Consider the following 24,381-nt stretch of genomic DNA (forward strand, 5'->3'; position numbering starts at 1 on the left):
AGTATCAGAATAAGGAAACTGAAAGTATGGTGAGGAGGACATGCCTAGTATTTTTTCTTTCAGACAGAGCCTGTACTCTGAAGTATACTCTCCTTGGGACATCTGGATCGTTGTGTAAAGTAAATTTACGATAGTAAAAAGAAGCAAAATAATACAAAACAAGAAGGTGGGAATAAAAAGTAAAGTAGATGAATTAGTCACATTGTTTTTAAAGCATTTAGGTCAGGGTATGTATTAAGAAATTTAAGATATCCCTTGCACTTTTGAAAGCGAAGCTGGATTTTTTAAGTCCCATTCACAGCCAGGATTTCTCCAGTATGACTCATAAGGACATTTTGCATCAGAATTACCCAGAGCAGTGAGTAAAAATGCAGATTCCAGGCTGGACCCCAGACTTCCTGAATCAGGATCTCTGGAGTAAACCTAAGGATCTGTATTTTTGACCAGTTCTTCACTTAATTCTTTTTTTTTTTTTTTTTTTTTTTTGAGACGGAGTCTCGCTCTGTCGCCCAGGCTGGAGTACAGTGGCCAGATCTCAGCTCACTGCAAGCTCCGCCTCCTGGGTTTACGCCATTCTCCTGCCTCAGCTTCCCGAGTAGCTGGGACTACAGGCGCCCGCCACCCTGCCCGGCTAGTTTTTTGTATTTTTTAGTAGAGGCGGGGTTTCACCAGGTTAGCCAGGATGGTCTCGATCTCCTGACCTTGTGATCCGCCCGTCTCGGCCTCCCAAAGTGCTGGGATTACAGGCTTGAGCCACCGCGCCCGGCCCACTTGATTCTTAATATACTCTGACATTTGGGACCTGAGGACCTCAACCTCTACCTCATTTTCCATAATTTATGAATATGGACATTTCTACCATTGTAAGATCTCATTTCAGCACAACTGAAGTAGCCAGAGACTATTCATTACCAGTCACTAAACCTTAAAAACACAGAAGAACATTGGTAAGTGGCCTCAGATTAGTTCACTAAATGCTCCCATGAAATGAATGTATTAAATGAATACTTCAGACATTTGGAGCACCATTTGTTGCTTTGAAAGATAACTGATTAAGATTTAAAGGTTCTGCTGACCTTTGTAGAAGACTTAAGGTTTAACATAAAAATCTATTAGATTATGAATATTGGTTCTAAGTCACTTACTGAAGTATATTTAAAATCAATAACTATTCTGTATCCCAAAATTTTCCTGTCTACATATGAGTAGTCACCACTACTGACTGCTCTCTCTCCACCCCTCCCCACCCACGTGTATGTGGGTATGTGCGTACTCACATACAAACATTCTTACATATGAGAATATAGAGCATTGAATCGAGGATGGGGAAAAGGTGGAGCTTTAGGTTTTGACATAGTAATGATGACTTTCTCCTGGGTAATAGGAGCAAGGTACAGCATTCAGTGTTCATCCGTTTCTACAAAAGACCTTATGCATATTCTATATGTCTATTCAATATTTCTTGATAACAGGCCCTGTTATAGACACAGGGAAGATTACAATGAAAAAAAAAAAAAGTCAAATCTCTGTTAATGTGAAATACAGTTGAGGACAGTTACTCTTAAGTCTAAGGGCCCCCAAACGATGAATTCATTGGTATGTGTCCAAAGACCCTACGTCTTTTGGATAAATATTTATTAGCAGGTTTAGGATATTGATTTCAGGTGCCATGCCCTTTATTTCCTTTCGTTCTAGTTCCCAGACGCTTCTGTCTTTTCCAATTAGGTACTGAAAAGCATTCAATATAGATTCAGATAGTAATTTCATCTTAGAGTTTTACAGTTATAGCAATTATTTTAATAAAATAATTCTGGTTTCAGTATCATATCAATAAGCTGTCAATCATGACGTCAGAGAATCATTTGAACAACAGTGACAAAGAAGTTGATGAAGTTGATGCTGCCCTTTCAGACCTGGAGATTACTTTGGAAGGGGGTAAAACGTCAACAATTTTGGTAGGATGAATCTTTTTTTAACCTAATTTAGCTTGAATTGATGCGTTCCATTTTGTGGATTTAGGTTCAAAGTATTTGGGGGGTGGTGGAGAGAAATATTTAATGCTTTAGAGAGAGAAATCAGATGTTAATTTTTCAGGAACTTTGAGCAAAGTGGTTTTGTTTTGAGACAGGGTCTTGCTCTGTTGCTCAGGCTGGAGTGCAGTGGTGCACACCATAGGTCACTGCATCCTCAAACTCCAGGGCTCAAGCCATTTCCTGCCTCAGCCTCCTGAGTAGCTGAGACTACAAGCATGCACCACCACACCTGGCTAAATTTTTAATTTTTTTAGAGATGGGGTCTGACTGTGTTGTCTAGTCTGATCTCAAACTCCTGGCCTTAAGCAGTGCTCCTGCCACCGCTGGGAAGTTTGTTTGTTTCTAAAGTAGTAATGTATTCGTCTCTAGTGCATTCAACACAGTAAGAATAGATCTAATACTCTAATACTCTGCAAATTCTTTTACAAGTGATGAGAAGACATTTCTGCAGAGGAAAATAATCTTAAGTCATGGTAAAAATCCACATAGTGATGTGCACATTTGAAATATTACAAAAAAAAAAAGATCTCGGGAAAATTGTGAAATGCTGGGTTTGGTTTTTAAGTATGGGGATTAGTTACTGCTGAAGAAACACTTCGGGCCTTTTACAATGTGTAGATTTATATGTAGCTACAGTTTCAGCCATTTTAAAGATAACATATTCTTATGAGTTGTATCAATTGCCATTTTGATGAAAATTTTATTAACCTTTTATGCTATTTGAAAATGCCTTTGTACCAAGAATATGGTCCATAAGACCATGTAATGTGATTGTGTTAAAATCTTTATCATCTGTATTTTATGTCGTTCTGTTTATTAAGTAAGCTAGTTCTTGATATCAGATACCAAACATTAGAAAGAATTTCAAATACTAAAAAAAAATAAAAAAGGATTTAACTCTCTCCTAGGGTGACATTACTTCCATTCCTGAACTTGCTGACTATATTAAAGTTTTCAAGTAAGTACAAAAAGAGGAGGGATTCCAAATATTAATGACTGTCAGTTTTATAGTCATGGTCACATTGAAACTAACTGTTAAGTTTGACTAACGCATCTACTGTAAACAGATTTACCAGTTAGGTGAACACCAAATTACCATGAGAGAAAATAACCACTTTTATGAAATTAAAATCACAATGCTCATTCTTTTATCAGATAAACATTTTTCTTTTAAAAAAAAGATTGTGGGCCGAGCGCGGTGGCTCAAGCCTGTAATCCCAGCACTTTGGGAGGCCGAGATGGGCGGATCACAAGGTCAGGAGATCGAGACCATCCTGGCTAACACGGTGAAACCCCGTCTCTACTAAAAAAATACAAAAAAAAAACTAGCCGGGCGAGGTGGCAGGCGCCTATAGTCCCAGCAACTCGGGAGGCTGAGGCAGGAGAATGGCGTAAACCCGGGAGGCAGAGCTTGCAATGAGCTGAGATCCGGCCACTGGACTCCAGCCTAGGCGACAGAGCGAGACTCTGTCTCAAAAAGAAAAAAAAAGATTGTGAAACCTAGATTGCATCATGCAGATGCTGAAACGGTAATACAGTGAGTGGCACAGCCCCTCTGGGCCTCAGTTGGAAGCAGTACATAATGAACCATGTTACTGCCAGCGATTATTTCCTCGTTCAGAGCGCAAGATTCTGTTGAACTCTGTTCATTTGTTCATGGAACATTTTATATAAAGTTCTAGTATATCTGATCAAGATTTGTAAACACTATCCAGCTACATTCCACAGAATCAGGAGAGCTCGGCATTAAGGCAGAGAGGAGAAAAAGGAAAGGAGGTGATGTGGAAAATACTGTTTTCTACTATATAAGATAAAACTACTCTAGAATAAAACATTTACCGTAGCTGAACATAAAACAGTTCAAAATATGGAACATTTCTGAGATAAGGGCATGATTTCAGATGCCACTACCCTACTCTTTCTCCTTCCCCCTTGACACATTTCTCATCTACCTGCACCTTAAGGTCCTTACACACCCTCATGACTGCTCTGTCATCTTCCTTCTGTATTTGACATTGGAGTGGCAAGTTAATGTCACCATTGGAATTTACCCTGAAGAAAGCAGCACTTCCCCCACTTTCAGTCCTGCCAGGTAAACTTGCATCTTTACAGAGGCCCCAAGGCAACTCTGCAGACACCCATAAACCTGCAGGTAATTACAGGATTAGGAATCTTCCAATTACTGACATTTACTTCACCTTTCTTTTCCTACCCTTCCCATGTGACCTCCTAGTTAGTGATAGATGTGATGACTACAGCTGCAGAATACTGGAACACAGGCACGCTGTTTGTGTGATCTTCTAGATTGAGAAGGGAGGCTCGCATCCAGTAACAGCAGCACTGACTCTAAGACACTGACCAAGGGGGATCGATGTCAGCACGTGTAAAACTTGACCCCAGACTTAATATTGTGAAACTTTGCTAATATAGTGTTAATAAAGTTACTTCAAAGTGATTTTGTTGTTAATTCTGTTTCATACATAGGCCAAAAAAGCTGACTCTGAAAGGTTACAAGCAATATTGGTGCACCTTCAAAGACACATCCATTTCTTGTTATAAGAGCAAAGAAGAATCCAGTGGCACGCCAGCTCATCAGATGAACCTCAGGGGTAAGGAGAGCCTGTCACGGCTGTTGATGGTGGCATCCCCATTGGCCTAACAGTCAATGAGCCACTTGCTGGGATAAACAGGTTTTTTAAAAATCAATTTCTTTACTCCTTTGGGTACTTTAAAAATGTTTAGATATGTGTTTTTTTACATAGTCTTTTTCACAGTTTTGAAGTACTCAATTCCACATAAATATTTCGTTGTAATCTCTTTGTGCAGACCTGACCTGAAATGTATGACTCAACTTTTCTTTTTTGTTTTTTGAGAGGGAGTCTTGCTCTGTTGCCCAGGCTGGAGTGCAGTGGCACGATCTTGGCTCACTGTTACTTCTGCCTCCTGGGTTCAAGCGATTTTCGTGCCTCAGCCTCCCCAGTAGCTGGGATTACAGGTGTGCACCACCACACCCAGCTACAAGGTTTCATCATGTTGGCAAGACTGGTCTCGAACACCTGGCTTCAATTGATCTGCCCACCTTAGCCTCCCAAAGTGCTGCGATTACAGGTGTGAGCCACCACACCCAGCTGATTCTGCATTTCTAACTTGTCAAGGAAGCGTATGTTGTCTTTCCAGCTTCAGCTTAAGGACATTTAGAGTTTCCTTATTCTGCAGGGACTGCCTCCTTGTCTGTTTTGGATTCTGCCTTATTTTCAGCCACGTTGTAGTCATCCCTGGGCTTTCATCTTCAACATCCTGCTCTTCCTCACCCTCACTGATGACAGGCTGGTCCCACTCAGGGTCCTGAGCCTCTGAATTTTCTTGGCTCGCCAGTAGGGTCGCTGACACTTTCAGAGTTTGGGCAGGTCCTTCCCTTCCTCTTCTCCTTCCCCAACACCTCTTCCTCACATAGTTTTTTCTTTGCTCTCAGCCTGGCTTCTGAAGCCACTCCAGGATATTCCTCGGAGGCTTCTAGCTGACACCTTGAGTCTCCTTGGTTTCCTCTTGTCCTATCTTTTCAAATCCAAAGCTATCTCAGAACCAGGGGCTGGTATTTGGGTTGCTCATTTCCTTTCCCTCAGGGCATTTGTGGCAGGCCTGCTTCCTACAGCCTGGGCTAGGCCTAGATGAAGGCTAAGCTATTGGCTTTGTTTTGGATTTTGTTTTTCCTTTTCTTCAGTAAGGTCTATGAGCTACAGCTTAATTTCCTATTTCATTGATTTCTTCTATTGGTTCTTTGTACTTCTCTTTCACCTTTTTCATCTGATGATGGCTGGCTCAGCTGGTAGGCGAATTTCCTCCCCAGATTAGTGTGGTTCTTCTGCAGATAGATGGCATTCTGCTGCTGTGATTTCTTTGCAGAGCATTAATGAGCCTCTCACTTGGGGTAATACTTTTCAATAAAATCACCTGGTTCGCTTTCAGTTTGGATACTACTTCCTCCAGAAAGCTGTATCCCCTGAGGACCACTCTCCCGTGAGCACACACCCTTGGCACCTGGCATGCCTTTTGGATGATGCAGTCAATCGGCTGGCTCCTCACTGTCTGTTCCATAGTCCTCTTACTGTATCTTCCCTTAGAGCAAAGACTAAAAAACTAAAATACACTTTCTAGACTCACTTCCAATGAGACTTAGATCCTAGTCAGATGCATTCATGGGAGACTTGAATTCGGAATAGAGTTAAGACACAAAAATGAAAGGAGGGAGGTATTTCTAGGCGCTGGAGCTAACACCTGCAGCCATAGCCTCCTGGTTTCCCACTTGCTTGATAATAGCAAAGGTTGCACCACCCTTGGCAAGCCAGTTCAGAGTTATTCGTAGTGGCCCAGCCCATCTCTTCTTTGGGTACATTTGTACATACACATGTTTTTGTAGGTAAGGCAGTATATGCCTTTCTTTCTTTTTTTTTTTTTTTTTTTTTTGAGACGGAGTCTCGCTCTGTCGCCCAGGCGGGAGTGCAGTGGCTGGATCTCAGCTCACTGCAAGCTCCGCCTCCCGGGTTCACGCCATTCTCCTGCCTCAGCCTCCCGAGTAGCTGGGACTACAGGCGCCCGCCCCCTCGCCCGGCTAGTTTTTTGTATTTTTTTTTTTAGTAGAGACGGGGTTTCACCGTGTTAGCCAGGATGGTCTCGATCTCCTGACCTCGTGATCCACCCGTCTCGGCCTCCCAAAGTGCTGAGATTACAGGCTTGAGCCACCGTGCCCGGCCAGTATATGCCTTTCTAACTCGAAGTACTCAGATGTGGACAATAGCACCAAGGAAAAGGGCTTCAGACTGATTTCACAAAAATGACTCCCAAAACAATTTCATTTAACACTTAAAACACAGACGTGCTTTTCCTGATTCATATTTCTAAATTGTACTTGGTACCGTCATGTATCATTTAACAGTAGAGATACATTCTGAGAAATGTGTCACCAGGCAATTTTGTCACTGTGTGAGTATTATGGAGTATGTGTACTTACACAAACCAAGATGGTATAGCCGACTGCACACCTAGGCTGTAGGGTATAGCCGACTGCATACCTAGGCTGTATGGTATAGCTGATTGCTCCTAGGGTACAACCTGTATAGCATTTTACTGTACTGAATACTGTAGACAACTGTAACACAGTAGTATTTGTTATCTAAACGTATCTAAATCTAGAAAAGGTACAACTTGAGGGGGCACGGTGGCTCATGCCTGTAATCCCAGCACTTTGGGAGGCCGAGGCTGGCGATCACCTGAGGTCGGAAGCTGGAGACCAACCTGACCAACATGGAGAAACCCCATCTCTACTAAAAATACAAAATTAGCCAGGCATGGTGGCACATGCCAGTAATCCCAGCTACTTGGGAGGCTGAGGCAGGAGAATCGCTTGAACCTGGGAGGCGGAGGTTGCAGTGAGCCGAGATCACGCCATTGCACTCCTGCCTAGGCAACAAGAGTGAAACTCTGTTTCAAAAAAAAAAATGGTACACTTGTATAGAGCAGTTTCCATGAATGGAGCTTGCAGGACTGGAAGTTGCTCTGGGTGTGAGTGGGTGGTGAGTGAATGCGAAGGCCTAGGACATTACTATACACTACTGCAGACTTTATAAATACTGTATACTTAGGATGCATGAAATTTATTTTAAAACTTCAGTAATTTTCTTTCTTCAAACCTTTGCTTACTGTAACTTTATAAACAACTTTTAACATCTTGACCCTTTTCTAATGACACTTAGCTTAAACATTGTACAGCTATACAAAAATATTTTCTTTATATTCTTATTCTGTATGCTTTTTTTATATTTAGATTTTTAATTTTTTTTAACCTTTTGTTAGCTTAAATCACAGGCACACACATTAGCCTAGACCTCCACGAGATCCGGTTCATCAGTATCACTGTCTTTTACCTCCACATCCTGTCTCACTGGAAGGTCTTCAGGGGGAGTAACAAGCATGGAGCTGTCATTTCCTCTGGTAACAATGCCTTCTTCTGGAATCCCCCTGAAGACCTGTCTGAGGCTGTTTTACAGTTAACTTTTTTATTTAAGTAGAAGTACATTGTAAAATAATGATAAAAAGAATAGTATAGTAAATACATAAACCAGTAACGCAGTCATTTATCATTATCAGGTATTATGTACTATTTGTAACTGTACATGCTGCATTTTTCTGTGACTGGCAGCAGAATAGGTTTGTTTACACAGATGTGAGCTATGATACTATGACAGCTACAGTGTCACTAGGCAGTAGGAATTTTTCAGTTCCATTATAGTCTTACGAAGGCACTGCCGCTGTCATATATGCAGTTTGTTGTTTACTGAAATGCTTTTATGCAGTGTGTGACTGTATATCGTACATTAGGATAGATTTACTGTATTTCAACACGGTGTTGAAATCTGTACCCTAGTACGTGAGCTCTGCCTAGTAGTCACTTAAACTGTTGCTTTTAAAGTTACACAGGGGCCGGGCGCGGTGGCTCACGCCTGTAATCCCAGCACTTTGGGAGGCCGAGGGGGATGGATCACGAGGTCAGGAGATCAAGCCCATCCTGGCTAACGCGGTGAAACCCCGTCTCTACTAAAAATACAAAAAAATTAGCTGGGCCTGGTGACATGCGCCTGTAGTCCCCGCTACTCCGGAGGCTGAGGCAGGAGAACGGGCGTGAACCCGGGAGGTGGAACTTGCAGTGAGCTGAGATCGCGCCACTGCACTCCAGGCTGGGCAACAGCACAAGACTCCAACTCAAAAAAAAATAAAAAATAAAGTTACACAAATTAAAAAAAAAAATAGAAAAACTCAGTCCTGAGTAGAGAATTGCTGTTCCCACATGTTGGAATTCTGTAATTTACCTGAAACTCTTAATTAGGCTCACTGCCTTCCTCCCTCAGTCACGGGCATTTCACTTTTGGGTGTCTGTCATTCTTTGCTGCCCTCAGGATCCACTGCAGCCTTCTCCTGCTTCCCTCTTCAGCGGCCCAGGACTAGCATAAATGATCCACTGTTGACTCTGAGACTAGATCTGTCTTCTGGCCCCTGTTCTCACTGTCTCTGTTACATCTTAACCTTCTTTCTGTATAACTGAGAGATCAAGTCCTGGCACGGAATTAATAAGTTTATAAGTTGTTCTGTTTTCATCCCGCTGTTCCCAAGTCCTCTGAAAGGACTCATCACCCTGATCATCACACTCATCACAGGCACCACACTGATAACACCTTGACCAAGAATCAAATGGCCTAGATGCTGTCCTTCCACTAAACAAGCCCTGTGATTTTTGTTGTTTCATTTTTTGAGACTGTGTTGTACATGCTTATCTCCAACTCTCGGGCTCAAGTGATCCTTCCACCTCAGCCTTCCGAGTAGCTGACACTGCAGGTGTCCACCACTACACCTGGTTGAGATCTGTGATTTTGGAAAGATAGGGCATCTGGGCCTATAGTGTCTTCTTTTGAGAAATGAGAGTGTTAGACTGGATGCCAAGGCTTCATAGACATCTAAAATGCAAAGTTCTAAAAATTCATTTCAGCTAATACTAAGTGAACTCCTGTGCCACAAACTACTGGGTAGTAGAGATACAAGGGAGAACCACTTACAGTCCCAATCCTCAAGATGGTTTAGAGCATGTTGGGGAAATAAAATTGCAATTGGGGTAATAAATAGTACTTTGGAAAGTAAGGAAAGGAGCAAGGGGTAAGGGTGCTCTATAACTTAACCTTCAGTGAGGATGGAGAGACCTCATTGGGGATAGAGAGCCAGGCACAGTGGCACATTCCTGTAATTCCAGCTACTCAGGAGGCTGAGGTGGGAGCATCACTTGAGCCCAAGAGTTAAAGACCAACCTGGGCAACATAGCCAGACCCCATCTCAAAAAAACAAAAGCCTAAAGAAAAGCACCAGCAACTGCAGAGAGTTTTGTGCTGCTGGAATATAGAATTTAAGGGAAAGGATGAATACTTCCTTAATAGCTATTGAATGTGATTCCTACTAACATGAGAGATAGTCGCAGAAGAATCTGGCAGACATTAGATGATAAAAATGGTAAGGAGATTGTTTTTTGAACTAGCAGCAGTGACATGTCACTGAAAGAATATTAACACAAAAATGACAAGATCCATATTTATACCAGTTATGGTGCAGAGGAGTCATTTTAGAGAGATGATAGTAATCCAAATTAAGGTAATCAACATGAGATGAGAAAAGGGGCAGACTGAATAGATATTGAGGAAGTTTGGTCAATAGTCTGGGTGATTTATTTGGGAGGAGGTTGAAGTGGGGTCATTTTTCTGACTTGTGCATTGAGTGGATAGTGTGATACTGAGATAAGAATGTAGAAGAGCGAGCTGGGTTTGGGGGAAAAGATGAGTTTAATGTGGGGATATTTTGAATTTGAGGTGCCTATGGGATATCTGTTTGGAGCTAGCCTGTAGACATTGGGTTGGGGAAAGATGCACATGCTCCAGATGCTGATAGGGTAGCAGTTAGCAGTAATGGTAAGTGCAGCCACTGGAATGGTGGTCTGTAAATGTGAGAAGACAAGATGAAGAACAGAACCCTGCAGATCACCCATGTTTAAGAGACAGGGCAGGTTAGAAGAACGGCACCTTGCAAAGGAAACAAAAAAAACACATAGGAAGACTGTGGCAATGAGGTATGATGAAAGCTAACATAAAAGTCATTTCAAAAGGACAGAGTAGTCAACAGTGTCCAATACTGTAGTAAAGTAAGGTAGTTAGGCCAGCATAGCATCTAGCCATGTGGTTTGTGACCTTGATAAGAACAAACTGAGTAGACTTCAGTGGTTTATTGAGTATGGAGCCGAAGTACAATCATTGAGAAGTAGATAAGAGATGGGCACGGTGGCTCATGCTGGTAATCTCAACATTTTGGGAGGCCAAGGCCAGTGGTGGATTGCTTGAGACCAGGAGTTTGAGAACAGCCTGGGCAACATGGTGAAACCCTGTCTCTATTGAAAAAAAGAGAGAGAGAGAGGAGACAAAGCTTTTTAATGAACCTTATCTGTGACAAGGAAGGGGGAAAGAGGTAACAGAAAAGGGAGGTATGTTGTGGTATAAGATGGGAGAGATTCAAGGAAATTAAATGCTGATGGAAATGTGGCAGTAGAAAGAAGGAAATCTAGTGTCTGAGAGAGAGGATCTCAGTGGTAGAGCGGGGTTCCTGGGATGGTAATGAACTCAGCCCACTTGGATAGGAAAGCTGGAGGATGACAGATGCCTCTCGCACTGTGTGGAAGCAAGGACAGCTAAGTTTATCTTCTAGGATGGCAGGAAATGGATGGACTTAACTTCTGGTGGCTTTCATTTTCTTGGAGACATAAGAGGTGGAGTTGTCCCTTGAGACTAAGTGACACTGTTGGATGTCTGAGAAGATTTGAAGTAGGCATTGTTGAAAATGTCTGTATAAGCACAGAAGGATGCAAGCATAAAGGGCCCAGTTGAGGTTTGTATCCATGAATCTCTAGTGAAACCTTTTTTACTTACTCCTTCCCATCTTGCAGTGCTAAGCAGCCTGAGTATAGGCAAGGAAAAGATAGAGGGATTTATTTACCTAGGGGGCAGATTTTACTAGGAGAATGTATAATGTGAAGACAGTGAGTCTCGGCAGTTAGAGTAGATGTCCAGTGAATGTGGTCCAGGCTGGATTGGGAAGGAGGGAGCTGTTGCTTCCTTCTGTTGCTGTTGGGGAGAAAGTAGAGAGGTTGCAGGATAGGGTTCCTCAAAGAGTTTGATAAGAGTTAGAATTGGCCGGGCACGGTGGCTCAAGCCTGTAATCCCAGCACTTTGGGAGGCCGAGACAGGTGGATCACAAGGTCAGGAGATCGAGACCATCCTGGCTAACACAATGAAACCCTGTCTCTACTAAAAAATACAAAAAACTAGCTGGGTGAGGTGGCGGGCGCCTGTAGTCCCAGCTACCCAGGAGGCTGAGGCAGGAGAATGGCATGAACCCGGGAGGCGGAGCTTGCAGTGAGCTGAGATCTGGCCACTGCACTCCAGCCTGGGTGACAGAGCCAGACTCCATCTCAAAAAAAAAAAAAAAAGAGTTAGGATTAGAGATTGTGATCAGAATCGACTGTTTGCATTTCACCTTTCAGAAGTACACTAATTGGGTAACTGAGGAAGTCCAGTGGTTGCCGTGGAAGTAGGTAGCTGAGGTGGCATGGAATGGGTGTTTGAGATGTGGCCCAGTGTATGCCTCTGAGCCTACACTAGTGGCTGAGTTACCACCCACTTTCTCTCTCCCTGTTTAGTTTTCTTGTTTTTTTTTAAAAGAGGCCTAATTATTATGGAATTGTATACTGTAAATCCTCTTGAATTATTAATGATACTTGTGCAAAAGATTGTGTACTTTCAAGCAACTGTTTCAACTTTGTACATTTAACAGTTTGTCACACATGTTCTCATCATTCTAAAGCCTGTATAAAAGGAGATACAAAAGAAGACATTTGTGTGTAGTAAATATTTTAAAAAGAAAACAAAGGGCAGGAGGGAATCCACCAAATTCATGGTACGAGTTGCTAGGGAGGAGAATGAAGAGGGCCTCTCCTTTATTTAAAGTGTTTTTATTTAATACTAAAATATTTATGTAGAGGGGGAAAATGACAATTTTAACATTTGTTCTTTTGCATATGGTGTGTATGATCTTATGTTCTGTGCCAAGAGGAATTGAAAAGGCAAGCCCTACTAACAGTTTAAAATTTTCCTCATCGAGCCTATTGCATGATCATATGACACTGTGCTTTGTTCATGTCATTCTCAGACAATTGGAATAAACTTTAGGAAGCTTCGACATGTGTTATCTTATTTATCCTTAAATCATCCCTGTGAGGTAGAGTTCAAGGTCAGGAAATGTAGACTTAGATAAGTTAAATGGCCCATAATTATTAGTAAGTGACAAAGAAAAGTCTGGAACCCACACCTCTCTGCAGAGCTCTACTTTGCTGTATTTGTTACACTGTTACTACTTGTTTATGCCCGCTGTTATGCCGTTATCTAACACCTAGTTCAGTAAATCTGCATTGCCTTCTGTAAAGCCTCCTACAAAGTGAAATTCTGAATAGAGTTTTTGTTTATTTATTTGTTTAAGAGACACAGTTTTGCTTTTGTTGCCCAGGCTGGAGTGCAACGGCGCGATCTCAGCTCACTGCAACCTCCACCTGCTGGGTTCAAGCGATTCTTCTGCTTCAGCCTCCCAAGTAGCTCTGATTACAGATGTCCACTGCCATGCCTGGCTAATTTTTTGTTTGTTTGTTTTTGTTTTGTTTTGTTTGAGACGGAGTCTCGCTCTGTCGCCCAGGCTGGAGTGCAGTGGCGCATCTCTGCTCACTGCGAGCTCCGCCTCCCAGGTTCACGCCATTCTGCCTCAGCCTCCCGAGTAGCTGGGACTACAGGTGCCCGCTGCCATGCCTGGCTAATTTTTTTGTATTTTCAGTAGAGATGGGGTTTCATCGTGTGTTAGCCGGGATGGTCTCCATCTCCTGACCTCAGCCATTTTTTGTACTCAGTAGAGACATGGTTTCAGCATTTGGTCAGCTGGTCTCAAACTCCTGACCTCAGGTGATCCACGCACCTCGGCCTCCCAAAGTGCTGGGATTACAGGCTTGAGCCACCATGCCTGGCTTATTTTCATTCCAGCTTCCCAAGTAAATGTGTGTTACCTTCTGCAGCAGATGCCTTCATAAAATACTATGGCAAATCCAGCATGTTAAGATGCCACAAAATGAGAGCTGCTTATATTGACTTGAGACTTCTTAAAAGTAAATTTAGCCATTTTGATAGTTAAAAATTTTTTGTTACAGGATGTGAAGTTACCCCAGATGTAAACATTTCGGGCCAAAAATTTAACATTAAACTCCTGATTCCAGTTGCAGAGGGCATGAATGAAATCTGGCTTCGTTGTGACAATGTAAGTCTTTCAGTTAAAAATACACTTCAATTTTCTTGGATTTCTAAATGAGTTGACCAGTCATCCTTATATTTTATACTTGAAAGACCCGTCTCGTGATACATTGCACACATCAGTATTTCTTTTCTCCAGGAAAAACAGTATGCACATTGGATGGCAGCCTGCAGATTAGCCTCCAAAGGCAAGACCATGGCGGACAGTTCTTACAACTTAGAAGTTCAAAATATTCTTTCCTTTCTGAAGATGCAGCATTTAAACCCAGATCCTCAGTTAATACCAGAGCAGATCACGACTGATATAAATCCTGAATGTTTGGTGTCTCCCCGCTATCTAAAAAAGTATAAGAACAAGCAGGTACTTGCTTCATTTTACTTCATCTACTGTTTTCTGCTAGTTTGTTCTTATAATTTTATACATAACCTTGTTTTTCCCCTCTTAAACAAAACTTTTTAGTCTTAATTTTATGTCAGGTGGTTAGAATATAAAATACAGATAAGAGTATCCCTAATCTGAACCTCTGAAATCCTCCAAAATCTGAAACTTTTTGAGTGCCAACATGACTCTCAAATGCTGATTGGCACATTTTGGATTTCAGATTTGGGATCCTCATCCGGTAAGTGTAATGCAAATATTCCAAAATCCAAAAAAATCTGAAACCCAGAACACTTCTGCTCCCAAGAATTTTGGATAATGGATACTCAACCTGTAGGAAATAAAGTAACCTTTAGTCAAGTTTAAATTGGTCATTTAGGCCGGGCGCGGTGGCTCAAGCCTGTAATCCCAGCACTTTGGAGGCCGAGACGGGCGGATCAAGAGGTCAGGAGATCGAGACTATCCTGGCTAACACGGTGAAACCCCGTCTCTACTAAAAAATACAAAAAACTAGCCGGCGAGGTGGCGGGCGCCTGTAGTCCCAGCTACTTGGGAGGCTGAGGCAGGAGAAGGGCGTAAACCTGGGAGGCAGAGCATGCAGTGAGCTGAGATCCGGCCACTGCACTCCAGCCTGGGTGACAGAGCAAGACTCCGTCTCAAAAAAAAAAAAAAAAAAAAAAATAAATTGGTCATTTAAAACAAATCTTTATCATTTTAATAGAACAGATAAGGAGGCAGAATAGTTGAGAACTTACTCTAAGCAACTTGCAGAAATCATTCTGTTAACATGATGATGTTCTTTCAGACATTTTAAGGAATTGAATATGGTCTCAATGCTTTGTGTTCCTTTATTTAATTTTATTCCTTATATAATTAAGTAAATGTGACGTAAAGTGCAGCCAGCATTTCCCAACAAAATTTATAATACCAGCTGTTGTTGAAATTGGCTTTTCCAACTTTAGAATGAAACTTTACAATGAGTACATTTTTAGCCGTGTCTTTTCTTAACATTATCAGTCAGAACCTAACCAAATTTTATACATAGTTACACAGTTTGGTAAATTTTCATTGAAATTTGCTTTTGTCCACTCTGTTTAGAATTCTTTTCTTTGGAAATTAATACCATAAAAGGGTTGGTACTTAGGAAAACGGTTCTTGGGTACAACATAAGAAGTCCTTTACAGGGGAGTTTCACTTGGGATAGGCCCTGGTATTCTCTGCACCCAACATCATGCCATAAAAGGAAAAGGCTTCAGTTTGGGGGTAGGGGGGATGAAGACCTTTAAAATAAATATTTCATTTTTATCTAATTGTGCTTTAATCTTTGTTAAGGAATAATTTTAAAACATACTAAAAAGGCTCAATGAAATGCCCAGAACACTTACTAATTCCTTAACTTTAAATATAATATTGATTATATGGGTCTGAAATTATTTCTACCTAAATGTTTAGAGGTTTTAATCAGAGTATTTGTCTTTAAGTCTCAGAGGTTGTGTAAGCCTAGAAATTGTTTATCCCATGGTCATATGATGTGGGAGTAGTAAGGAATGGAGGAAATGCTGCCCTGGGGAACTGTGTGGAATGTAGATTGTAAGTTAAAAAGGGAAAGTAAAGTAAGTGCTAATTTCATTTTTCATATTCGTAGTTATTTCATTTTAAAATTATTTATACAGAATCTTGTTTCTAAAAGTGAATATATTTGCCTTCAAAGGCAATAAGTAATTTCAAACCTGACCAGTTTTATCATTTCACAGTAAGGCGTCAGGGAGATAGACGAGCTTAAACGAGAGCTGCCACACGTTGTTTTCACTGTCAACTCTTTGTTTTCTCAGAAGCCTTTTAAATGATAGTTCTTGACTAGAAACTATCAACTGAAAATTCTCCTGAGAACAAAGATGAGGATTCATCTTTAACTGACAGGAGGATAGTTTGTGTGTGGTCCATGGTTAAAGATCCTTCTGGCCTTGCCTTTTATGTTGCCATCTAATCAAATGCACATTTTTAACCCTCCTTTCTCTCACCAGAGTGATAGGTTAGGTTTTTGGTGTGTGTTTTGTTATTTTTGAGGCAGAGTCTTTCTCTGTCTCCCAGGCTGGAGTGCGGTGGCACCATCATAGCTCAAGCTCACTGCAGCCTCCATCTTCCAGGCTCTAGCAATCCTCCTACCTTAGCCTCCCTAGTAACTAGAACCACAGGCACACACTGCCACTCCAGGCTAATTTTTGTATTTTTTGTAGAGACGAGCTCTCACTGTGTTGCTTAGGCTGGTCTCAAACTCTTTTTTTTTTTTTTTTTTTTTTTTTTTTTGAGGCGGAGTCTCACTCTGTCGCCCAGGCTGGAGTGCAGTGGCCGGATCTCAGCTCACTGCAAGCTCCGCCTCCCGGGTTTACGCCATTCTCCTGCCTCAGCCTCCGGAGTACCTGGGACTACAGGCACCCGCCACCTTGCCAGGCTAGTTTTTTGTATTTTTTTAGTAGAGATGGGGTTTCACTGTATTAGCCAGGATGGTCTCAATCTCCTGACCTCGTAATCCGCCCGTCTCGGCCTCCCAAAGTGCTGGGATTACAGACTTGAGCCACCGCGCCCCGCTGATCTCAAACTCTTGAGCTCAAGTGATCCACCTGCCTTGGCCTCCCAAAGCACTGGGATTACAGGCGTGAGCCACCACACTTTGCTGGAATAGACTTACAAATTGTTGGCCAGGCGCACAGTGGCTCACACCTGTAATCCCAGCACTTTGAGAGGCTGAGGCAGGCGGATCACTTGAGGTCAAGAGTTTGAGACCAGCCTGGCCAACATGGTGAAACCCCATCTCTACTAAAAATACAAAAATTAGCCAAGCATGGTGGTGTGCACGCCTATAATGCCAGCTACTGGGGAGGCTGAGGCAGGAGAATCGCCTGTACCTGGGAGGTGGAGGTTGCAGTGAGACATCACACTCCAGCCTGGGCAACAAGAGTGAAACTCTGTCTCAGGAAAAAAAAGAAAATTGTTTCCAGATATTACTGCCCTGGCGCCTAGTAAGTAGTGATCCTCAGAAGCTTAGTTGCTACTGTGTGTCAGGCACTATGCTGGTCACACTGGACGTAGTGAGTGCTCAGTAATTATTAAGCTATATATTTTAGTTGCATTCTGGAGTCTGTAGGAAGATGTGCAGGCCACAAGGACATTCTTACCTTCCAGGGCATATCGACTGGTAGTTTTCTTTTGGGTCTATCAAAATAACCTGTTGTATTTAACCTACTTTAATTCTCTTCAATTATACATATATTAACTAAATACTCTACGGGTATTTTTAAACAAATACGACTCTCAAACTGGCTTTTAAATTTTGAAGAATTATTCTATATGTTGATTTATGTTCATCTAAATGGAAATGACTAATGCCATAAAGCCGAAATTCCTCATGTAGTATACGGCATCTCTTTATTTTCCCTTCCAGGAAAAAGGATGCAAAAAACACATGGTAACTGAGGTGTTTGCTTTCTTGTGTAAAAAAAGAAACAGATGGGCACTGCACTTATTTTATGCCTTCAAATTCTTATTTCTGAAAAGCAGTGCATGGATCATATTATCTGACTAAATCTGAGAAAACTTTAAAGGCTTTTTGAATACTTTTATTTTGCTACTAAAATAATTGGCTTTATCCTAACCAGTGAGAACTGGGTACATGATGTAGGGGAAAGAAATATTGGCTCTTTTTATTTTCTCCCTACAAATTTCTACCCTTAGGTTCTTTAGTAACATTTAACATTCTAAAATAATGTGGAGTGTTTCTCAGTGTTCTAAATGGAAAGTAATTGCTGCTTCCTCATTTTCATTTTTCATTCTTGCATTTACTTTGCTTGGTTTCTACCTAAAGTAGTTTTTTGCATGACTTTTGGCTGGAATTTTGGTTTGCAGGTGACCGCAACTTTTTCTTTGCTTCATTGCCATTTTTTCTGATTGCCTTTTTTTTTCTTTCTGCTTCCTTTTTCTTTCCTCGCATTGCCATCTACAGCCAGGCTATGTAAGAGATTTGGTAAGTTCTCCATATTTACCAAAAAAGAAAAAGAAGAATAAATAAAAATTCATAGCCACAACCTTCCCTGATGGAATTTACTCCTGTAGTGAAATTTAAAATAAAAATGATTACGGTGATTTCAAGTACCTTAAAGCTGCTAACAGATAATCCTGCTAGAAACTTGTATTCCAGGTATTCATTCTGATTATAGACATAGTGCTAAATTTAATTAAAACTCATCTATATGTGGATTAGAATGTGCTGTTCTATAATGGTAGTACCATTATCTGTATGCATTTGAAATATGTCTCGGCCGGGCGCGGTGGCTCAAGCCTGTAATCCCAGCACTTTGGGAGGCCGAGACGGGCGGATCGCGAGGTCAGGAGATCGAGACCATCCTGGCTAACACGGTGCAACCCCGTCTCTACTAAAAAAAATATAAAAAATTAGCCGGGCGAGGTGGCGGGCGCCTGTAGTCCCAGCTACTCGGGAGGCTGGGGCAGGAGAATGGCGTGCACCCGGGAGGCGGAGCTTGCAGTGAGCTGAGATCCGGCCACAGCACTCTAGCCTGGGCGACAGAGCGAGACTCCGTCTCAAAAAAAAAAAAAAGAAAAAAAAAGAAATATGTCTCAAGTGTGGCAACGGTGTACTCCTAATAGTACTTTTTGTTGATACGTGAAAACTGAAATTAAGACTTATTTTGAAAAATCATTATATAATACATTATTAAAATTTCCAAATGTAGCTTCAGATATTTTGATTTCAACTCTTACAATGTGATTTTGGGGTATGGGGTGTGTAATTCAATCTTTTGATCTTTTGTCTCGATTGTCCCATGAGAGAATAATGTTCAATGGTAAAGGTGATGTTTAATCATGTTTAGATAACAGCGAGAATCTTGGAGGCCCATCAGAATGTAGCTCAGATGAGTCTAATTGAAGCCAAGATGAGATTTATTCAAGCTTGGCAGTCATTACCTGAATTTGGCATCACACACTTCATTGCAAGGTCAGTGATTCTAAGCTTCTATGTGTAAACCTTAATCTGCATTTTTGCTTAATCTGTTATGTAATTAGATATTAAACATTTAAAGCATACCTATGTAGACCCATTAACTCATATTACAGTAGAATTCAAAGACTGTTAGAATGTATTTTGTAAGCTTTTAATTTCTACATTAAAAATTCAAGTTAACTGTGTTTGTTTTACTACTAAGGGAATAGCACTCTTTTAGGGTTAGAGAACACTTACCTTGAAGAAAAGCAGTCCAACATGTTCCCCCACAATATGTTTGTAACTGTTCTTTTCTTAAATGTTATAGGTTCCAAGGGGGCAAAAAAGAAGAACTTATTGGAATTGCATACAACAGACTGATTCGGATGGATGCCAGCACCGGAGATGCAATTAAAACATGGCGTTTCAGCAACATGAAACAGTGGAATGTCAACTGGGAAATCAAAATGGTAAACTCGTCACAATGTTACTAGAATATAGTCCTTCTGATACAAATTAGCACATTAGGAATAAAAAGGCCTATAAATTCTGATGATTGTTTGTACCACCACCTCTTAAAATACAGACAGACCATAGTTGACTATTCATTTCTCACTTAAATTTGCCTATTTCATAATTAGCCCAGTTACTAAAATTCTAAGCATATAATTTGCTTAGAATGTTACCTTTTTTGTCTTTCTGTAATGGATAAAGCCCTTCTACTCCGAAATAGCAACTACTATTTGTTGAATGCCTACCCTGTGCCAGACATAATACTAGAGGCTTCCATTAGTACCCCATCTCGAAACCTCATCACAGCCTTTTAAGGTAGTTGGATTACCGTACGTTACAAATGAAGACACTGCAATATAGAGGCCTGAGGGCCACCATTGTCTATGACCACGCACAAAGTAACTACAGAGTCATTTCAAACTCAGGTGCTTTACACTTAAAAACCCGGCACATTTACCACTGTACGTGATGTTGCCCCTGGTCTTGGAGTACACGAATATCATTTAAATTGAACTATCTTTTACTAATAAGTCATTTGGTTTAGGATCATATTGGATTTATTGTATCAATTCCTGTTACTTCAAAGAATCTTATATTTCTGAAATACTCAAACGTGATACCTAAAGTTGAAATATCTGAAGCAAATCTTTTTTTTTTTTTTTTTTGAGACGGAGTCTCGCTCTGCCGCCCAGGCTGGAGTGCAGTGGCCGGATCTCAGCTCACTGCAAGCCCCGCCTCCTGGGTTTACGCCATTCTCCTGCCTCAGCCTCCCAAGTAGCTGGGACTACAGGAGCCCGCCACGTCGCCCGGCTAGTTTTTTGTATTTTTTAGTAGAGACGGGGTTTCACCGTGTTAGCCAGGATGGTCTCGATCTCCTGACCTCGTGATCCGCCCGTCTCGGCCTCCCAAAGTGCTGGGATTACAGGCTTGAGCCACCTTTCCTCCAGGACTTGAAGAGAGGCATTCTCATTGATTGAATCGCCAGAGACCGTTTGAGAACTGAATGACCTAAACCCTTGCATTCCTAGTCTTCCTTTTCAGAACATGAAAACTTAAAAAAGGGTAGGGGAAGGGCAATAAACTTAGCTGCTTCTTTGGGACTTAAAGGCATTATTAGTTTAGGTTTTAAACAGACTAATTGAGGATCAACAAGTGTTTTGTGATGGGACAGGCTTTAAGTAGCGCAGTAGTTGCGTGAGTAGTTTTGTGTGGACCCCGCCACCTGGCATTCGGGACAGCACTGATGATTCTTGTCTTTGTTCCAGGTCACCGTAGAGTTTGCAGATGAAGTACGATTGTCCTTCATTTGTACTGAAGTAGATTGCAAAGTGGTTCATGAATTCATTGGTGGCTACATATTTCTCTCAACACGTGCAAAAGACCAAAATGAGAGTTTAGATGAGGAGATGTTCTACAAACTTACCAGTGGTTGGGTGTGAATAGAAATAATGTTTAATGAAACTCCACGGCCATAACAATATTTAACTTTAAAAGCTGTTTGTTATATGCTGCTTAATAAAGTAAGCTTGAAATTTATCATTTTATCATGAAAACTTCTTTGCCTTACCAGACCAGTTAATATGTGCACTAAACAAGCACGACTATTAATCTATCAGGATATAATAAACTTGAATTTGGCACACATTCCTTAGGGCCATGAATTGAAAATTGAAATAGTGGGCAAATCAGGAACAAACCATCACTGATTTAAGCTGTAAGAAACAAGCCATCTATTTTAAAGCTATCCAGGCCTTAACCTATATGAACTCTATTTATCATGTCTAATGCATGTGTTTTAATGTATGTTTAATTTGATACCATGTTTTAAAATACCCTACTTCTGGTAGCCATTTAATTCCTTTCCCCCACCCCCAAATAAATCAGGCTTGCAGGAGGCCTGATGTTTAATAATGTCATTGTGTTTGACCTTGAAGGAAAATGCTATTAGTCTGTCGTGCTTGATTTGTTTTTGTCCTTGAATAAGCATGTTATGTATATTGTCTTGTGTTTTTATTTTTACACCATATTGTATTACACTTTTAGTATTCACCAGCATAATCACTGTCTGCCTAAAATATGCAACTCTTTGCATTATAATATGAAGTAAAGTTCTATGAAGTATGCATTTTGTGTAACTAATGTACAAACACAAATTTTATAAAATTGTACAGTTTTTTAAAAACTACTCACAACTAGCAAATGGCTTAAATGTAGCATCTCTGCATTAATTAAATGCCTTTAAGAGATATAATTAATGTGCAGTTTTAATATCTACTAAATTAAGAATGACTTCATTATGATGATTTGCCACAATGTCCTTAACTCTAATGCCTGGACTGGCCATGTTCTAGTCTGTTGCGCTGTTACAATCTGTATTGGTGCTAGTCAGAAAATTCCTAGCTCACATAGCCCAAAAGGGTGCGAGGGAGAGGTGGATTACCAGTATTGTTCAATAATCCATGGTTCAAAGACTGTATAAAATGCATTTTATTTTAAATAAAAGCAAAACTTTTATTTAATAGTTATTTTTGTACTTGTTTTTAATGTTTACATAGTATCAATTTAGTAGAAATGAACTTCTGCCTTTTGGAAATGCTTTGCCTACATGTTGTTATTTTGTGAGAACAACTGGTTAGTATTCCACATCATCGCCAGATAGAGACACTTTATCTCAAAGGTAGTCTTTCACCTCAGTTGAAAAGCCCTCATTTTCTTAATACTTAAAAATGAATGTGTAATACCTAAATGTTAGAAATGTACTTATAAATAGAAGTTGGCTGTGGCAGAATTTGTTTTAAATAACAAAATTATTCTTGGTTTACAAAAAAAAATACATTTACGAATTTACTGCCAGTCATTACTGCTGTCATCATTCAAGACTCAGACTTACAGTCCTTTACCGTTTGCATATAGACCAATTCCTGATTTTCCCCTCACACAGCCTTGCATCTTTTCTCTTGTCATTGCTGTCACAATCAACCAAATTCAGTTCTTTGTCCTGTGCCTGCTGTAGTGTGGCACCATCTTAAGACAAGGCTGAGATCACATTCTCCATGACTTTTCTTTGCACTCTAAAGCCATAACAGGCCTTGCTCCAAAATTTAAGAGCTCCTTTCCACTAAACGTTTTAAAATATACTCCCTTTCCTCATCTTTAGTAAGTGACTGTGCAAGTCACCAACTTGCATATTTAGCATCTTGCATGTCACTTACTGAAAGCCCCAAAAGATTCCATTGAAACCACACCTATTCAAGTGTTTTCTAGTCCCACGGCCTCCACAAGTGAGAATAGCCTCTGTGCTGATTGCCCCACCTCTGGTTTGCCCTGCTGCCCTCCCAGTGGTTTTGAGATTAATCCAGCCCCAACGTAGCACTGGCTGCATTTCAGCTCTAAAGACTTCTTATTGCCTACAGGATAAAAGCCAAAGTAAAGTGCTCAGAGGTTTTGTATGGTCTCCCAGCCCACATTTTCATCCTTATCTCCCAACAGTCTGCATTCCAGTCCAGCTGGGCAGCTCACATTCTCCACTTTGCACTCATCCCATCTCCCTATCATTCCCCAAGTCTGGAATGTCTTTAGTCCTGTACCTTCGTCCAGTTTGTACCTGTCTACACCTCATCTGTCTAGCATTTTAGAAAAAGGTCAAGTGGGCCTGGCGCAGTAGCTCACACCTGTAATCCCAGCATTTTGGGAGGCTGAGGTGGGTGGGTCACAAGGTCAGGAGTTCAAGACCATCCTGGTCAAGATGGTGAAACCCCGTCTCTACTAGAAATACAAAAATTAGCTGGGCATGGTGGCACACACTTGTAATCCCAGCTACTGGGGAGTCTGAGGCAGGAGAATTGCTTGAACCTAGGAGGTGGAGGTTGCAGGGAGTTGAGATTGTGCCACTGCACTCCAGCCTGGGCAACAGAGCAACACTCCGTCTCAAAAAAAAGGGGGGGGCCGGGCGCGGTGGCTCAAGCCTGTAATCCCAGCACTTTGGGAGGCCGAGACGGGCGGATCACGAGGTCAGGAGATCGACACCATCCTGGCTAATACGGTGAAACCCTGTCTCTACTTAAAAATACAAAAAACTAGGCGGGCGACGAGACGGGCGCCTGTAGTCCCAGCTACTCGGGAGGCTGAGGCCGGAGAATGGCGTAAACCCGGGAGGCGGAGCTTGCAGTGAGCTGAGATCCGGCCACTGCACTCCAGCCTGGGTGGCAGAGCAAGACTCCGTCTCAAACAAACAAAAGGCCAGGCACAGTGGCTTATGCCTGTAATCCCAATACTTTGGGAGGCTGAGGCAGGCGGATCATGAGGTCAAGAGATCGAGACCATCCTGGTCAACATGATGAAACCCCGTCTCTACTAAAAATAGAAAAATTAGTCGGTCACGGTAGTCCGCACCTGTAGTCCCAGCTACTTGGGAGGCTAAGGCAGGAGTATCGCTTGAACCCAGGAGGCAGAGGTTACAGTGAGCCAAGATCTCACCACTGCACTCCAGCCTGGGTGACAAAGTGAGACTCCATCCCCCGCCCCCCGCCAAAA

At 41.5% G+C, this 24,381-nt stretch overlaps 1 protein-coding gene across 6 annotated transcripts in view; it reads left to right on the plus strand.

Moving 5' to 3' along the window:
- The window catches only part of FERMT2 (fermitin family member 2), a 99,933-nt gene extending 77,560 nt beyond the window's left edge, over positions 1 to 22,373 (plus strand). For 2 of the 6 annotated variants that reach the window (XM_033188019.1, XM_033188017.1), the window contains 8 exons: positions 1,821 to 1,955; positions 2,942 to 2,991; positions 4,518 to 4,642; positions 13,861 to 13,967; positions 14,100 to 14,321; positions 19,226 to 19,350; positions 19,664 to 19,805; positions 21,114 to 22,369. In XM_033188019.1, the coding sequence (XP_033043910.1) occupies positions 1,821 to 1,955; positions 2,942 to 2,991; positions 4,518 to 4,642; positions 13,861 to 13,967; positions 14,100 to 14,321; positions 19,226 to 19,350; positions 19,664 to 19,805; positions 21,114 to 21,287 (1,080 nt within the window). In that variant the 3' untranslated portion in view covers positions 21,288 to 22,369. Of the gene's footprint in view, positions 1 to 1,820; positions 1,956 to 2,941; positions 2,992 to 4,517; positions 4,643 to 13,860; positions 13,968 to 14,099; positions 14,322 to 17,781; positions 17,806 to 18,339; positions 18,361 to 19,225; positions 19,351 to 19,663; positions 19,806 to 21,113 lie in introns of all 6 variants that reach the window. The other 4 variants (XM_033188013.1, XM_033188016.1, XM_033188018.1 and 1 more) reach the window with 4 other exon arrangements.
- Positions 22,374 to 24,381: the final 2,008 nt, after the last annotated feature.

Source organism: Trachypithecus francoisi, unplaced genomic scaffold (genome assembly GCF_009764315.1).
Source record: "Trachypithecus francoisi isolate TF-2019V2 unplaced genomic scaffold, Tfra_2.0 Lachesis_group3, whole genome shotgun sequence".
NCBI lineage: Eukaryota > Metazoa > Chordata > Mammalia > Primates > Cercopithecidae > Trachypithecus > Trachypithecus francoisi.